Source organism: Gopherus evgoodei, chromosome 2 (genome assembly GCF_007399415.2).
Source record: "Gopherus evgoodei ecotype Sinaloan lineage chromosome 2, rGopEvg1_v1.p, whole genome shotgun sequence".
NCBI classification, from domain to species: domain Eukaryota; kingdom Metazoa; phylum Chordata; order Testudines; family Testudinidae; genus Gopherus; species Gopherus evgoodei.
In genome coordinates, this window is record NC_044323.1 from 192795882 (window position 1) to 192814689 (window position 18808).

At 40.6% G+C, this 18808-nt stretch overlaps 1 protein-coding gene across 3 annotated transcripts in view; it reads left to right on the forward strand.

The window, feature by feature from the left end:
• ZNF516 (zinc finger protein 516) overlaps positions 1-18808 on the forward strand; it is a 140882-nt gene that overhangs the window by 43257 nt on the left and 78817 nt on the right. For all 3 annotated transcript variants that reach the window (XM_030552623.1, XM_030552622.1, XM_030552621.1), the window contains one exon: positions 11346-13369. In XM_030552623.1, the coding sequence (XP_030408483.1) occupies positions 11467-13369 (1903 nt within the window). In that variant the 5' untranslated portion in view covers positions 11346-11466. The remainder of the gene's footprint in view (positions 1-11345; positions 13370-18808) is intronic.

An 18808-nucleotide genomic window follows, 5' to 3' on the forward strand; every position in this document is an offset into this window, starting at 1 on the left:
ATAAGCCTGTAATTGTTAATCTTGTTCAGAACAGTTTTTAGGGAGAGGAACTCTTTATTGTTGTTGTGGTCTCCCCTCCCCCATTTGTTCAAAGAATAGTCCCTTTGTTTTGGTGGTAAAATAAGCTTGTGCAGGATGTTAATGATGTATTTTAATTCATTGCTTATAATACTACAGTGTAACTAATAAAGAACATTTCTTTGTCTCCAAGAGGACAAACATGCACAGTACACTGAAACACAAAATATGTACTGAGTGGGTGACAGCCTTGTGTTTTTCAACATACCCTGTAGCAGTGCACAAGAATAACCTTTTCATAGAACTGCTTCTTTAGAAAGCACTAAAAACTGGGTTATGGACTTTTTATTGTTCTTCTGGCTTTTGGTTTGAGACACATCACCTCTTTGCAGATAGCTAAGCCTTTTCAGCATTAGGTGTCTTTATTATCTTTTTATATATATACACTGCACTCCATTTATAAGAATCACTGATATGAGAATCAACTGCATATAGTGATCAAACCTACTGGGACAAAATCATTCCTATACTATACTCGGTTTATAAGAATCAAATAATCCAGGACGGAAGTGATTCTTATAAAGGAGTGCAGTGTGTGTGTGTGTATATATGTATGTATATGTATATATATAACTGTGTATATATATGTGTGTGTATATGTGTGTGTATATATATATCACACTTTCATCTGCTAAGGGTGTGGTGCTGATTCAGAATGGCCTGACTCTTCTTTCAGAGGCCTGGCTGTCCATTTGAGGCCTGCTGTGGAATGTCATTAGATCAGAGCAAGAGAGAGACGTGGAAACTTATGACATAGTCAAAGAAGCTCAAAATAATGTGTCAGTGTTAGAACTGCAAACTTTTCAACACAAAAGGAATAGACTCTTCAGCTTCAGGGGGAAAAAAAGAACAGAGCTATTAACAAATACAGTAAAATGCTACTCTAGGATTTAAACACAAAGATATAAGTGAGTTGAAGTAAACTCAAGTAATAGAAATGCCTGGTTTATTTTTCTAGCAGCCTTTTTAACTCTCTCATTTCCAGTCCTCTGTGGCAATTTTTAAAACCAACCTCAAGAGATTTCTGCTTTAAATAATTAAATACTTTTAAAAATTAGAAAGCCTCCTTTATAACTGGTTCAATTTTTTGGATAGCTTTTTGGCAGAATTAACTTAGATGGCTCTCAGAAAATCAATGCAAAGTCATGCTGCCTTTATCTAGTGCTGGTTTACTTTGTAAGCCACAGAATGCCAGGATTTCCTGTGAATTCAAGGGTAGGTTTACTGTTTAAAGTAAAAGGGATATAGACAAATGAAGCTGTCCATAAAAGGACTAAAGAAGGCATTTTCAGTAGGACTTTTGCCCAAGTAAGAGCAGCAGGATCATGATATTGATCAAAACAATATAAAACTAACAATTGTAATGTTCTTGCAGAAGACTCTAAATCAGGAGTCGGCAACCTTTGGCACGTGGCTCACCAGGGTAATCATCATGGTGGGCTGGGCTGGTTTGTTTACCTGCCGCGTCCGCAGGTTTGGCCGATTGTGGCTCCCACTGGCCGCAGTTTGCCGTCCCAGGCCAGTGGGGGCAGCGAGAAGCGGCGTGGGCCAAGGGATGTGTTGGCTTCCTGCCGCCCCCATTGGCCCGGGACGGCAAACTGCAGCCAGTGGGAGCCGCGATCGGCTGAACCTGCGAACGTGGCAGATAAACAAACTGGCCCGGCCCACCAGGATGCTTACCCTGCTGAGCCACATGCCAAAGGTTGCCAACCCCTGCTCTAAATTCTGCTGTGAAATCAATGGGGATGCATAGGTGTGAGGCCTATAATGTGGGAGTATTTCAGTAATCTAGTATTATTGAGGCTGCAATGCTGCAAAATGGTGGAAATTTCTATCTCTATCTCTTATCTCCTGTTTTTAGATACTTTAGTTGTCTTTTTCTCTTACAGTGAATGCCCTTGAATATAAAAGTCTTTCAGCTGTCTGATTAGAGCTTCCTGAAAACTGGAAGGCTTGGTTGCTGAGTTATCACTCTTTTGATACATTCTGCTTCTTCACCTGAACATATTTATATTTGCTGTGTACTATTGCTCTGTCACCAGGAGGATCCCTTCTTCACACAGTTATGTGCTAGCATTTTTTGTTGTTGAAGTGTACTGGAGTGATGATCTGCATTATATCCAGGATCCTCTAGGACAGTGGGTCTCAAACTTTTTTACCTGAGACCCCTTTTACACAGCAAGCCTCTGAGTGTGACTCCCTTTATAAATTAAACATACTTTTTAATATGTTTAACACCATTATAAATGCTAGAGGCAAGCGGGGTTTGGGGTGGAGCTTGACAGCTTGCGACCCCCCCATGTAATAACCTCATGGTCCCCTTAGGGGTCCCAACCCCCAGTTTGAGAACCCCTGCTCTAGGAGACATGATGAGCAACATTTCCACAATAGGTTCTGTGCTCCTTTCGTCCAGGGCTTTCTGAATTGAAAATATCATCTTGCTTGAAAAAATTTACTGTAACTTCCCATATCTGATTCTTTTCTGCAGTTTTTCTTGCCAATGGAGACCTGTCTCTTCATGTAATGTGTGGTCGCTGCAGTCCACATAATACAGTTTTTAATAGACTTGTTCATAGTTTCAGGATGTTATAAAATAAGTAAATAACCTATCTATCTAAGCTTTGTGAAGCATTTGTCTGTATGTAAGTATTTTACAGCCCTCAGCCATGAATTTGGGGTTAGATTTCATATATATATTGTATCTACTCCATTGTTTTACTTTTTTCCCACCTCTCATCAGTTTCTAAACTTATTTTTCAGAAATATTTTATTTTTCATTAATTCTTTCCTGGTTGGCCCAAAAGGGCTGTAATGGTCGTCTAATTGGCCAGCTGAGAAATCTCCACCATGTAGCCAAATACCTTCATCCTCTGCTCCCAGCATGTATAGGTAGCATGGTGAGCAGAAGTGTGCGTGTGTCTGGAGAGTTGCTGCTGACATCACAGAGGCCCTGTGTGATGGAGCAGGGAGTGGGGTGGATTGACCTGAGGATGTCGCAGGGGAGTTTTACTGGGACTGTCTGCATTGGGGATGGGATAGCAGAGGGTGACTTCACTTGAGCCTGTAAACCTGAGCCAGGAGGGGGGTTGGGGCCAGGTGACACCTTTGCCTGGGAAACTGGACAAAGGCTGAAGGAGGAGCTGGGGGACGGCTGGGTGAGACTGCTGGAGGGGGTTTCAGTTTGGAGTGATCTGGGGAAACCGAGGGAACCCCAAGGCTGTGGTCTAAGATCCTTCCTCCCCCTCCCGAGGGATCTGACTGAGGGGTCCTGGTTGTACCTACAAGCTCTGTTTGGGACTGTGTTCCAGTTGTCTAATAAACCTTCAATTTTGCTGGCTGAAAGTCACGGTGAATCGTAGGAAATGAGGGTGCAGGGCCCTGACTCCACCACACTCTGTGACACCCTGATCCTGCAAATATTTACCCAAATGCTTAACTTTAAACACATGACTTATGGCAATGGCACAACTCAGCTGCTTAGTTAAGCACATGCATATATGTTGGTAGGGAAGGGGGTCTAGAGCAACTTTGGAGCAAGCTGTAAGTAGCATTGGGGACAGTAGGGGAGCTCAGTGGTGGTGTAATGTCAGCCTTACCCTAGATTCCATACCAAACACAGCTCAGCTGGACCCAAGGATCAGGGCCTTTAATTCTCTCTTAAAACAGTAATCAACTGTAGTGAGTTAAAAGCTGGTGGCTTCCACCTATTGCACCAGGCTAAGTGTTGAGCGAAACAGTTAGTCACTAATAATCGGAATGTTAACTGAAGCATCTAAGTGTGTTTTTTCTTTTTCTTTTTTGATTCAGTCTTGAGGCACTGAAGCATTCTTGTCAAAGTTGATATTTTCATTTTGAACTCACCATTTCCTTCCTTGTAGGTGGAGAACAGCATTGTTGTTCTGCAAAGAGTCCTTCTAGCAATGTGACAATCAGCATAGCACTCAAACAGTTAGATGAGAGATTCTGAGATTGTTCATCTACAATATGTGTATGTACTGGGCATTCAGCCTTCCAAAGCCTCCATGTGACACAATGAGCCAGCCTCTGTACAATAAAGGAAGAAGACTGAAATTAGAACTGGTTGAAAAACAATTTCCATCCTGCAGGAGATACTGAGATTTTGTCTCATTTCAAATTGGGACAGAGTGAAAATCTCAAATTTTTCACACAATAATTTGAAACATTTCTGGTAAAGCTGAAATATTTTGTTTCAACGTATGTGGTATTACAAATTATAGCATGAGTTGAAACGATAAGGTTGAAATTGATCATTTCTAGGGTTGTCAAGCAATTACAACACAGAATACAAAGTGTACAGTGCTCACTTTATGTTTATTTTTTATTACAAATATTTGCACTGTAAAAAGGAAAAGAAATGGTAGTTTTCAATTCACCTCATACAAGTACTGTAGGGCAATCTCTATCATGAAAGTGTAACTTACAAATGTAGAATTTTTTTGTTCCATAACGTCACTCAAAAACAAAACAATGTAAAACTTTAGAGCCTACAAATCCACTCAGTCCTACTTCTTGTTCAACCAATGGCTAAGGCAAACAAGTTTGTTTACATGTATGGGAAATAATGCCTGCTTCTTATTTACAATATCAGCTGAAAGCGATAACAGGCATTCGCATGGCACTTTTGTACCCAGTGTTGCAAGATATTTATGTGCCAGATATGCTAAACATTTGTATGACCCTTCATGCTTCAGCCACCATTACAGAAGACATACTGCCATGTTGATGATGCTTGTTAAAAAAATGTGTTAATTCAATTTGTGACTGAACAACTTGGGGGAGAACTGTATGTCTCCTGTTCTGTTTTACCTGCATTCTGCCATATGTTTCATGTTATAACAGTCTCAGATGATGACCCAGCACATATTCATGTTATGAACACTTTCATGGCAGATTTGACAAAATGCAAAAAAGGTACCAATGTGAGAGTTCTAAAGATAATTACAACACTGGACCCAAGGTTTAAGAATCTGAAGTGCCATCCAGAATCTGAGAGGGACGAGGTGTGGATCATGCTTTCAGAAGTCTTAAAAGAGCAACATTCAGATGTGGAAATTACAGAACCCAAACCACCAAAAAAGAAAATCAACTTTCTGCTAGTGGCATCTGACTCAGATGATGAAAGTTAACATGCATCGGTTTGCACTGCTTTGGGTTGTGGTTGACACATGAAGGGACAAATGAATCTTTAGGGCATTTGGCATGTAAATATCTTGTGATGCAGGCTATTTAATAAATATTTAATAAATGTTAATGGGTATTCTATTGTTTAATCAATTAATTTTTTTAGTTAATTGCATGAGTTAACTGCGATTAATCTACAGCCCTAATAATTTCCCATCAGACTGATGAAATTGATATAGTCCAATGAAACATTTTGATTCTGTTGAATCAGCATTTTCAGTTGGAAAAATTTTGACCAGCTGTAACTGAAAGGATGGGTGATTGATTTTACATAAGTAACTTTTTTTCTTCACTAATGAAAATGCTATAAAAATTAAATGTGGAATATGCCACAGCTGTGTGTGGGGGCAGAGGGAAATCATGAGCATATAAAAAAGAGGGACTCCTTCTCTCTCTGCAATAGCAATTGTGTGAGTGCCCGAGGCCCTACATGCAGAGAGAGGAGCAAGGGTTCCTTTCTTCTTTTGCAGCTGCAACATTTTTCTTTTGGGCCTTTTCCTTGGACTTTTCTCACATGACTAAGGCTATGTCTATACACCATAGCACAGACTACAGGGATGTGACTTTCAGAGTGCACCAAAGAGATGCACTCTAACTGCTGGGTCTGGAAGCTGCTAGTGTGAAGGAGAAGGTCCCTAGTTCATGTTATTGTAGTCCTGTTTGAAAAAGGAGTATGTTAACATGAACTAGGTACCTTTTAGATTGTGCCAGCAGCATCTGTATGGGGGGCTAGAGCACAGCTCTTTGGTGCACTCTGAAATTCACACCCCTGTAGTCCATGCTACAGTGCAGTGCAGACAAGCCCTAAGTTTGGCTCTTAAGCATGTGTCTTTGGACTTTCAGATGGGCAGCAGAAGCACTAGAAAAGCTTGCATTACTTTCCTCTGAGGGGGTTCATCTCAAAAGGTTGATAGTTTTGGGAGTCAAATATGTAACTGTGACCCTTTGGTGCCAACTGGCAGAGGGAACAGGGAATGATAGCATTGTACAGGAATCTCCTGAGGCATATGTATGCTGAAGGGTGGCCTGTGAGATTTCTATTGAGAACCAGAAGCCCACTGAGCATCATAATCATTGTGAATATTTAAGGATTATATATCTATACAGAAAATTACATTATTAATGTCTTGGAGTTAAGGTGGGTCCAGGAGGTGAGGTGACATACCTCAGAAAGTTTCTTTCAGACAGCAGATTACAGACATATCTCCCTGTCCGACCACTGGAATATTCAATGCCTCACATGTATGCCTATTGACATACTAAGCCAGGGGCTAAATAAGAGATTGAAAAACCTACAAGAGAAGAAGTGTACAGGGGAGTGGCCTGCTTATTAATAAAGACAAGGAATTGTTCTGGTTTATCTAGGACTGAAAAGGAACACATGAGGTCTTTCACATAGGAGGCAAACGAACCACGTGCTTGTCTCATAAATGGAGGGTCAATGCCAAGCCTTGCAGTAAAGCGTGGCAAGGATTTTGGGTGAGAATTACGTTACAAGACATGAGAGTATCTTGGTAATTCTAGGCTCTAGAGTGCATGTTGTTGTTTTATTTTATAAGTAACCGTTTTGTTTCCAATACTTTTACTTGCTACTTTTTGAATCGCTATGCTGTGTTTAATACACTTACACTTGTTTTCAGTATAAACATTGTGACGGGTTGGATCACAGAAACCCCCTTGGGACTGATGTGCTGAAACTACTTCTAACTCATTTTCCCTGCCAACTTGGGACTCCAGAACCCTGCCTGTTTGAGCCAGACATGCTAGCCTGCTACAAACCCAGACCCAGGTCTGAACAACGTCCCCCAAAAGCTGCAGGTTTAACTGAAAACAGCTTAAGAAGTGTCCCTGCCTCCAGCACTCAGATGCCCAGCTCCCAATGGGATCCAACCCCCAAATAAATCCATTTACCTTGTATAAAGCTTATACAGGATACACTCATAAATTGTTTGCGCTCTATAACACTGATAGAGATAGATGCACAGCTGCTTGTGCTCTCCAGGTATTAATACATACTCTGGGTTAAGTAAAAGGTGATTTTATTAAATACAAAAATTAGAATTTAAGTGGTTCCAAGTAATAACAGAAAGAACAAAGTGAATTACCAAGCAAAATAAAATAAAACACACAAGTCTAAACCCAGTACAGTAAGAAGGCTGAATATAGATAAAATTTCACCCTCAGAGATGTTTCAATAAGCTTCTTTCACAGACTGGACGCCTTCCTAGTCTGGGCACAATCCTTTCCCCTGGTACAGCCCTGTTCCAGCTCAGGTGGTAGCTAGGGGATTTCTCATGATTGCAGCCCCCTTTGTTCTGTTCTACCCTCTTTTGCACAAGGCGAGAATCCTTTGTCTTTCTTTGGGTTCCCACCCCTCCTAAATGGAAAAGCACCAGGTTAAAGATGGATTCCAGTTTAGGTGACATGATCACATGTCACTGTAAGGGTATGGCTACACTTGAAATTTCAAAGCGCTGCCACAGCAGCGCTTTGAAGTGTGAGTGTGGTCAGAGCGCCAGCGCTAGGAGAGAGGTCTCCCAGCGCTGCACATAAATTACATCCCTTACGAGAGTAGCTTGCAGTGCTGGGAGCCGCGCTCCCAGCGCTGCGGCACTGATTACACTGAGGCTTTACAGCGCTGTATCTTGCAGCGCTCGGGGGTGTTTTTTCACACCCCTGAGCGTGAAAGTTGCAGCGCTGTAAATGCCAGTGTAGCCAAGCCCTAAGACTTCATTGCCCACTTGTCAGCACACAGGCATACAGGAAGACTTACAAGTAAACATAGCCATCATTAGTCAATTGTCCTGGTTAACGGGAGCCATCAAGATTCCAAACCACCATTAATTGCCCACACTTTGCATAACTATGATAGGACCTCAGAGTTGTATCTGAAACTAGAAATATGAAATATAAGAGTGATATATTTGTACAAATAGGATGACCACACTCAGTAGATTATAAGCTTTGTAATGATACCTTACAAGAGGCCTTTTGCATGAAGCATATTCCAGTTACATTATATTCACACTCATTAGCATATTTTAATAAAATCATACAGAGTGCAACGTTACAAACATATTTGAGTGCTCTGAGTTAAGTGGAGCAATGAGCTGAGGTGGAATTGATAAGCTAAGATGTGTTGTTTCTTTGGAAGCAGTGAATCTGTGAATACTGGGGGTCTCCTGTGGATCAGGGGCTGGACATTCCAGGGAGGTGATCAAAGGGCTCAAGGGCTGGGGTGTCCCAATCACTAACCTGTAGAGTGACTGCAGGGCTTGTAAGGCCTGAAGGGAAATGCTTGTGGCAGGTGTAGTCAGGGAGCTGACCCATGATAGGACAAACATGGCTTCCTCACACTAAGGGCAGGTAGTAGCGAGGTTCCTCACAGCCCTACGTATCCCAGAGAAGCATCCCAGTAACCAAGGGCCAGATTTTCAAAGGTGTGTAGGTACCTAAAGATGCAGGTAGGGGCCTACTGAGATTTTTCAAAAGTGCCTAAGCAGGTTAGGCACCTAACTCCCATCGAAATCAATAAGAGTTAGTCACATAGCCTGCATAGATGCTTATCTGAAACTCTTGATTCAACAAACTGGTCTGGAAATTTCCTGAGAACAGGTTTTCCCTTTACTTGGTCCCTGTCCAACATACCATTTTGACATTGCTTCCAGGCTTGGAAAAAATAAAAATGATAGGGCAATGAGTTTGAAGCTCAGGTTTGGTTATGGTTATGGTAAGTTTGTTTATGGTTCAAGTTGGGTTGTTAATTTATCTGAACTGCTTCAGTCATTACAACCCTGTGTGAGGTTTTTCTGGCTTGTTTGTACTTTTGGTACATCTTTCTGGTTGCCTGAATGACTGCCATTATTTATTTAGCCAAGCATGTGTCTTGCGGGGCTCAACTCAGTCCTAAACTGCTAATTTCAGGGATCAGCAGTTCAGGTGCTCTCTTTGCAAACTTATTGCTCAGCTAGACATTTGAGCTCTTGATCGGATGTGATTTTCCCCTGATAAAGTAGTACATCAGTTCTGGACATAGTCATAATATAAAAATGTGTTTTATTTGAAAGAAATGGAATTGAATTTCAGACATGTTTCTTGCAGATATTTGTAGTTGTATTGGTCCTCAAGGAAAAGGTAGATAATGTGATGCTTATCTCTTAAAACTATAAACAGTTAGTAACCAAAATTAATTACCCTGAAGATCTAAACTGAATTGTTTTTTTCAGAAAATGAAAAGTTAAATTAGCTTAAAAATAATTAGTGTTATTACCAGGGAATGTAACTGAGTGCCTGAGATGAATAATGTAATTATTTTAGATTGTGTTAGATTTATATTTTTCATGATCAGGCTACATTTTTTTCACTTTCCAGTTCAGAATAATCTGAGGTGAACAAAGTGACAAGGCCTTAGACTTTGCAACTGTAAATCTGTTTCTTCGATTTTTGCATCAGAAGTCTCCAGTGAAAAGTGTGCATGTGTGGTTGTAGTGGTGGTGGTTAGATCAGGCCACATCTTAAGAAACTGCTTTCTTTTCTTACTACCGAAGAAATGGATTGACTCCATCCATTAGTGCATACAGTGTTCTTTCTTTCAGATAGAACTTGCTGTTCAAACTGATTAAGGGGGCTAGAAATAACTGAGGCCTTGGCTACACTCACACTTTACAGCGCTGCAACTGGGGTGTGAAAAAACACCCCCCTGAGCGCTGCAAGATACAGCGCTGTAAAGCGTCAGTGTAATCAGGGCAGCAGCGCTGGGAGCGCGGCTCCCAGCGCTGCACGCTACACCCGTAAAGGATGTGGTTTACATGCAGCGCTGGGAGAGCTCTCTCCCAGCGCTGCCGCTCTGACTACACTCACACTTCAAAGCGCTGCCGGGGCAGCGCTTTGAAATTCCAAATGTAGCCATACCCTAAGAAACTTTTGATTTGTATTTATAAGGGGACTGAAAAAGCTTATTTTATAATGTTAATAATGTTGTTTCTCTTTTTTTGTGTGCTCAGGATGGCGAATTGATGGGGAAATACATCTTGTGTAGCTGAGATAAAAAAGGGACCCAGTTTTAAAGACAGTTATTCCTGTACATACTGTCATGCAACAGTTTTTAAAATTCCATTTGTTCATCACTGACCAATGTGATTTTAATAACTAAGGCCCTGCTTCAGCAAAGAATGTAAGCACATGCTTACATTTAAGTTCCATTGACATAACTTTAACAACCATTAACGTCAGTCAGCATTTAAGCACATGATTATTTACTTTGTTGAATTGGGGCCTAAGTCTTGGATCAGCTTTTTTTTCATACTGGATGGCCAGCAGGAAATCATCATCTTTAAATACACAGAATACTTTGTCAATCTCTGTATTCTGGTTTCCCTTTTAATTAAAATGCGAAGTGCACTGCAGTCTGCTTTCCTGTTACATGAAGTACACCCCACATCAAGCACAGCGGAACTGCCTGCAATACAATTTAATGTAATTTTCAACAGGGGTACAATATTCTATAAAGAAAGTCTTCAGAAAAATCTTTTATCTCTGGGCAAGCAAATATTTTTAAATGAAATTATACATAGCTCTAAAGCCACAGATTTAAAGTGTAACAACCACTTCAAGAAATGGTTTCCTAATGTAAAATATATATATACACAGACACACATAGATTTTCTCTCTCTCAGTTTTGAAATAAGAAATATAGGAATGTTTAAAAATGGATTTTCCTGTTGTTGAGACTTTATTCATACTTTTTTTTTTAGGGAGGGAACCCCTTGGCGCACACGCCTCTTTTAAACCATGATGTTCTTTGTGCCTGTGTATATGTCATTCTTTTTACCCCAAACAATATTTTAATTAATGTTGCTTTGAATGCTAACCATTTAAACTAAAGTTGTGCATGTTATAGAATATGAATATAAGCTAATGCTTATTATTAAAATAAATAAAAGTATAATGTGTTTTTGAAATTGTGTCTGGTGACAAACATTGCCCAAGGAAAAGTATAAATAGTTTTAAACATATTGAAGAATCTACTTACACAGCTTCTGTATTTTTGTTTTTGTTTGTTTAAGGTGCTCATTGCCATCCGCTTACAGAACATACATGAATAAAGTGACACCTCAGACTCCTTTGAGCAATTGATAGGGGAAACTTTAACCTGAGAATGAAGAGATAAACACTCAGCAGAACCGTATGATTGAAACCATAGCCCAGGCCTCCGCTGTTGGACAAGGCTTTGTCCTTTTGCCCTGTACAACCGATGTTGCAGTAGTTCAGATGGATTGCAGCAAGGAGGCAGAGATGGAATTACGAAGATCCTCTAGTCCTAGCAAGGTAAACAAGAGCGACATTGATGGAGACAAGTCCATGTGCCACAGCTGCTGCATCTGTGGCAAGAGTTTTCCTTTTCAGAGCTCCCTGTCTCAGCACATGAGGAAGCACACAGGAGAGAAGCCCTATAAATGTCCTTACTGCGATCATAGAGCTTCCCAAAAGGGCAATCTGAAGATACACATTCGGAGTCACAGAACAGGCACTTTAAGTCAGGGGCATGAGGTGGAGATGGGAGAAGCACAGCTTGGAGAGATGGGAGTCTCAGAAGGCCTTGACGGATGCACCAGCCCCACCAAAAGTACATCTGCCTGCAACAAGATTCTGAACGGGGCAACTCAGGCAGACAACAGCAAGATTTTGTTGAGAAGCAGCAAGAAGGAGGTTGTCACAGAGGCACCACCTGCAGAAGATGGCAAGCTACCCACTTATCAGTGCACCTTCTGCAAAAACAAGTTTGAGAGAAAGAAAGACCTGGAACAGCACCTACATCAAGTCCATAAGCCGTACAAATGCAGGCTTTGTAGCTACATGACATTAAGAGAAGAGACACTGTTAAACCATATAGAGAAAGACCATATTACAGCTCAAATTCCAAATGGGGAAGCTTACACTGAGAATTGCAAGAGTGAGCTGAATGCAGGGGAATTTCCTTGTGAAGTCTGTGGTCAGGCCTTCAGTCAAACTTGGTTTCTCAAAGCTCACATGAAAAAGCATAGAGGATCATTTGATCATGGATGCCACATTTGTGGCAGAAGATTTAAAGAACCCTGGTTTCTCAAAAACCACATGAAATCACACGGTCCAAAGACGGGGAGCAAAAACAAACCAAAAAATGATTTAGAGCCCATAGCCACTATTAATAATGTGATACAGGAGGAAACAATTGTGACTGGCTTATCTCTGTATGAAGTTTGCACCAAGTGTGGGAATCTGTTTACAAATATGGAAAGCCTAAAAGCACACAATGCTGTACACTTGAGAGCTCAAAGAAGCAGTACTGAGAACAAGACTGAGGGGTTAATTGATGGAAGCCTAGATCCATCTGTAAATAAGCAATTTTTCTTACAGTGCCTGAATCTGAGCCCAGCTGTAGGGATAGATAGAGTTACAAGTGGACAGCCTGGAAAAAGGGTAGCTGAGCTGGATCCAGTGAGTAGCTACCAGGCCTGGCAGCTGGCCACCAAAGGAAAAGTAGCGGAGCCTTCTGAGTATGTAAAATATGTGGGATGGGATGAAGTCCTTGCTGATGCAGATGTGACTTATGACAAGGATAAAAGAGAATATATTCTTGTCAGCCAGGAGAAGCGCAAGCGAGATCAGGATTCACCCAGCTCCTCCAGCAACCCCAAGAAGAAAAGCTGTGTCAGTGGGCGCTTGGAAAAGAACAGCAATGTGCAACAAGGAGAAAACTGTATCCTTGCCCAGAGTGACCTGGACTACAGACCCTCCTCAAGGCAGAGCAGAAGGGCATCCCAAAACAAGTCTACCGAGTGCTTTGAATGTGGAAAGATTTTCCGCACCTACCACCAAATGGTGCTCCATTCGCGGGTGCACAGGAAAGAACGCAGGAGCTGCAGTGAGAGTGGGACCATTGCTCAGCCAGACCGGTATGGATTCAGCAGTGAAGAAGGGGATTCTGGTTCTGTTAGTGGGCCAAGCACTCCAGGCTCAGCATCTGCCCCAGAAGATTCTGTGACCTCTGGAATGGGTGAAGAGGGTGCTGAGGACAGCTCTGAGGAAGGAGTATCTGAACCATCACTAGGTAAGCTCATACACAACATTTCTCCCCCCCCCCCTTTTTCCTATGTTACCTTTTCTTTGTCTCTAGCTCTTTTAGATCCCATGCCTCTTAGCCTCCTGGGGCCTGAATGTGGGACACAGCAAGGAGCAAAGGATCAAAATGGTAGATGAGTAAAATACCATAAGAAGCTTAAAATTAATGTGGATCAATTCTGTAGCCTAATTAACATTGTTTATAGTCTCAGCTTGATGATTCAGCATTTCTGATGTAAATAATAAAAGTGGGCTCATTGGAGGTCTTTGCAAGATACAGGTAAATTTGGATTTCAAATGAAGGACAACTGAGAGGTAGCTTAGTTACCCCTAGCAACGTAGTTACCTCTGCTGTTTGCTTCAGTATCTCTGCTGTTAGCTTCGGTATAGCAGTATCTTTCCTGGTCATCTCTGGGCCCAGTTTTGCTCTGATTTACACTCTTTCTGCTATCAGCATATAGAGGTTGTTAGAGCACAGTTTGCCTGCTGTAACCTTGAAGCACATAAACTTGTTAATTGCTAACGAGAAAGGCATTCCTTCCTCTTTTCTTTTTCTGTGCTCTGCTTTCCCAAATTTGTGTTATAACTCTAAGACTATAATTAATCTCGCTGGATTAAAGCAGTCCTCTGAGTCCAACTCTAGCTAAACGGAACAAATTATTCCCCAAATAGCAGCAAAGTAAATATTTAAAGAAACACTAAGCACTTTCGTTTCATTTTAAATTTTTGTTGTTTACTCTCCTTTGTTTATAATACCCTGTTAGAAATGAGAGATAAACATTTCTATCCTTACTAGCCCTCTGCTTTTTCCATTTGGCAAACAATGACATTTCCCCCCATTTTCTTTTTCTTTCATGAAGAACTAACTAATCCCAGTTATGTAATGTTTAACTTGTTTTCAGGAGCATCAGTGAGGAAGTCACCAGCACAGTTCTAGGAATTTTTTTTAAAGATATTAGTTAACGTATACTTCCTCAGCCGGCTAATGAATGTCATAGAAGAGCAACAGGTTCCAGGATCCTGTATTAAGTTATATATTTGATCCTTATTGACAGCAGTGATGATGTGGTGTTGGATATATTTTTCCACTGGACATTTCCCATTAGATTATGATCATTTTAAGAGAGGTCAAAGTTTGAGCTGAAACTACAAGGCATATCCCTTTCTAAATGTAATGCTTAGATCCTCCTTCCCTCTCCCTCTCCCCCAGGTTGAAATCATTATAAAAATCAAACCTTTTTTTTGGACCTAAAATGCCCTTTTTGGGAACAAAACTTGTCTTGGGTTGATTTCACTGTAAGTTGTCAACTTTATTAGCTTCACTGAGACTAAAGTCCCAGATGGGCAAATCAGGGGCACAATTAGATTAGAAGGTTAAATTAATGAAATACCGAAGCCAAATTCTTATGTGCTTCCCTACCCATTTTAAAAACCACAACTCTGATAAGTATTAGTGACAGATCAATCTAAGTATTTATGTCATGCTCAATAGTAGGCCCAAAATTTGGTCTGTCCATTTAATGTTGTATTTATGCAATTTAAAAAAAGTTTATGAAAGTATACTCATTGCATTCATGTTAAAGTTCATTGGGCACTATCTGAAATGCTCCTGTATAATTGATTCAATATGTAATTACTGAAATGCAGCTTCATTCAGGGTGAAATGAGGCTGTGAAATTCTACCAGTGCAATGCACAATACCTTTGTGGAAACAGTTGTGATAGAAAATCATCTCCCCAGAGACAGGCTCAAATCAGCAAAATTACTTTCATATAATACTCAGAGTAGATTCTTCTTCTGTACTGTTCTTCTTAATCATTTGATTTTAACCATATTTCTTTCCTATCTCAGTTCAACTTCTGAATGCTGATCTCAGAAGTGACAGCATTTTAAAGTTATGCAGCAATTTCTCCCCTAATAACGCAGTGCCAATAGGAAACTCATTTTCTTTAGTTGGCAAATTGGTTCTCACCTTGCCTATTGAACAGTGAGAAAGTAGCAAACTGATCAAGCTAAATAAAGATGAATCTCAGTAAACAGATGCATTTGCACTGTTTGTGTGCTTCATTTTATATTCCAACACATCACATTTGACAAGCTAGTTAATCAAAGAGACTACTGTGTAGTTAAGGAAGTTTCTTGTTGCTACTTCATTGTTAATGCAGTTTATTTAATATTTACTAGTGATATCAATGAAGTAAACATTTTTCACAGCTAATAAAGATTTCCAGTTGAAAATAAAATAAGTAGAACACAATCATTTTTAGGCCAAGATCAGTATCTTAATTTCCCTCTATTTATACCTCTTTGGTAAGGCAGTTTAATGGATATGCCATTCAACTGTTTTATACTGTCACTAGTTTGGAGATAGAGGATTGGGTCATTCTGTCCATCAGGCAGTTTGAATACTTTGTTCAGATAAAGGAATTTTAGCCCTCTTGAGGTTGCTTATTCAATTCATGAGGCTTTCCCGCATCCTTTATGAACTAAACTTGAAGTCTATAGAGTATAGGCCAAATTCTGCCTTCATTTACAACCGGACAGCCCCATTAAAATCAAATGCTTTGTTATGCTCTTTAAATTATCTTTTGTCCTAGAAGTGTTATGGTTTGCTACCCTCTGTTGAGGCTCTTCTAGTTAATCTCACAAGGTCAGGTGGCCTTTTTAGTCAGTAGCAAAGCTCTAGCAACCATCTTCAATAGCTGTAAGTGAACGATGTTCTCAATTTTTACAGTTACTTTTCCCCACGTTCACTTTACAGTGTTATTTTTACTCAGACTGTGGCTGGGCAAACCTCGTGGTGCTCATGAGATTATTTAAAATTACATTATTTACTTTTATTTTCACATCTTAACTTCCTTTTCCCATAACTTGTATATGTTACTGTGGGATTGCAAGCCTGAAAGGCAACAGGGCCTTGATTCTGCAAGAGGGCTGAACATTCTGTCCCTGGTCCAACATAGCATTTAAGCACATAATTAACTTTAAACATGTGAACAGTACAATGTAACTGAGCATGTGCTTTCTGGATTGGGGCCAGAATGCATGACCCTTCACAGAATTGAGTCATATTAGAGGAGCAAAAAACATGCACCAAATGCAGAGTAGCTCTGAGTCTCTCAAATACAGAGTGTTCCTACCTTTCACTTATCCTCTGCTAAATCACTAGAGTCGCATCATTCTTTCTCAGCCATGTGCATTGTGTTTGCAAACCCAGATTATCATCCATCAGAGGCTCCCAAACTGGCATATGGAGTATTTATAGCTGCATAGACTTGAAGGCCTGAAGGGACCATCATGTAGACTGACCTATTGCATCATTGCAGGCCACAGAACTCCTTCAATAGGCCCTTACCTCTGTCTGAGTTACTCAGATCCTCAAATCTTGGTTTAAATTTTTCAAGTTACAGAGAATCCAATATTTACTCTAGTTCAAACCAGCAAACTGCTGATGGTCTGTGAAAAACTGGCAGGTCACATGGTGTTGGCTCTCCTCCTTTTATTCAGCTGTTAATCATTTTAAAAGATGACCAGAAATTGCATTCCTAATATCATTTTTCCATGTAAATGGTCACTGCAGTTGCCATAGGAATGTTATGCAAATGAGAGGGGAGTGATCAGTGTGATGGTTAAAGGGAGAAGAGGTGGCCCATTAGCTATACTGTCTGTTAAGAAGAAACTGCACTATGAAAAAATACAATCTCTGTGCACCGTTTGTCAGTGGCATGAATGGCACCAACAAATAAGGTTATCTCAGCATTTCCATTATGGTGCATTTGAAGCTGCCTGAGCCAGGTGCAAGCAGCTGTTGCTCAGCACTTGCATTGACTTCAGCTTTTTTTTTTTTTTATTATTATTATTATTATTATTATTAGTTTCGGATCTTAACTAAAAGTGGTAGGTTAGGGGTCATGCATCATTTCCATAAAAGTACAAGGAGAAACAATCTCTATTTTTAGCCCATCTGCTTCTCCCCCAAAGTATATAATGTGGTAAGCCAAAAGGGAAGGAAAAAAAAAAGTCAGGACATGCAAGATAGTGTCTTTATTTTTAGGCAGAAAATGATCACCCTAATTTGATCCCCCCCGGGCAGCCCTAAAGCACAAAACAGGCAGAATTATTGCTCTCCATATCAAAGTGATAAACAAAACCAGTATGGGAAGACACCTGCCACACCATTCCTTCCCCATTAACTTGTTGTGATCCAGCTAGATGTCTGTCTGCAGGTAACTGGGTAGTGGTGGTTTGGGGTTTTATTTGCTTTTTTGTGTGTCCTTTTGAGCTTGATGTCTGCAAAGACCTTGCTATGTCCCTGCCCTCCACCCCCCCAAAAACAACAACAAACAAATAAAAAAACCCAAAAACTAGTGTCATGGTGTGTTTAAAGCTTAGAAAGTGCTACGACATCAGTTTGTTTATTAAGGCATTGTGGGCTATTTCAGTTTTGAAATCTAGAAAGAAGCCTCGACTGTGACGACATGACTGCCACTTGGTTGCAGGTGGGAAAATGGGGAAGCAAGTTCTAGTGGTTTTAATTTAACATTTTACAGAGCAACAAGCAAGCAGCCGAAGAACAATATTTTGTATCCTCCACTGTAGTGCTCAAGGGATTTAGCGAAGGAAATAAATTACTTCACCCATGTACACATTCTCTCTGATGAAAAAAGTTATAAAATAACTGTAGAAAACCAGGATTTTTAACTATTAGAGGTGGAGTAGAGGAGGGGGAAGCTTTATTATTCTAATTCATCTTTTCCCAAGAAAGGGAGGAAGAGGAGAAAGATCATAGTGTATGAGTGGGAACCCTGATTCAAGTGGGAGAGTTTCTCCTACATTTAATGTTTTTCCCCATTTCTCTGCCTCTGCCTTTTATGTATCTTGTCTTTTTCTCCCAGCTTCGTCCAGCTTCTTCCTACATTTTAAAAAGTAACTCCTTTTTACTGATGCTTCTCATTGTAGCTGATGCATCCTGTTGTTTGTTATTATTTATTATATTTGTTAGAGTAGTGGCTGGAGGCTCACTGAGAATGGAGCCTCAGTGTGCTAGGCACTGTATAAAAAGAGTAGTAGGCAGCAGTTCCTGCCTCAGAGAACTTACCATCTAAATAGGTAAGACAGACAAAGGATGGGGGAAGGTTGGAGCAAACAGCCAGGCTGTACAGGGGACAGAATGTTTAGTTAAAACTGTAGAAAATACTCTGATAACATCATTTGAATTGGGAGGTCCCTGCTTAGACTACTTCAGCAGCTTCTTTGTTGGCTTCAGTCTCTGACTCCCCCATACAGGTTCTTTCCCCAAGGGCACACAAGTCCTTGTGCTCTCGTAGGGGTCTCCACGGTAAAGTTCTGGGGCCAGGTGCGGCACTGAGCAGCACAGTGGAGGCTGTGAGGGAAAGAGAATGCTGAAGAGGATCAGTGAGGGGCGGGC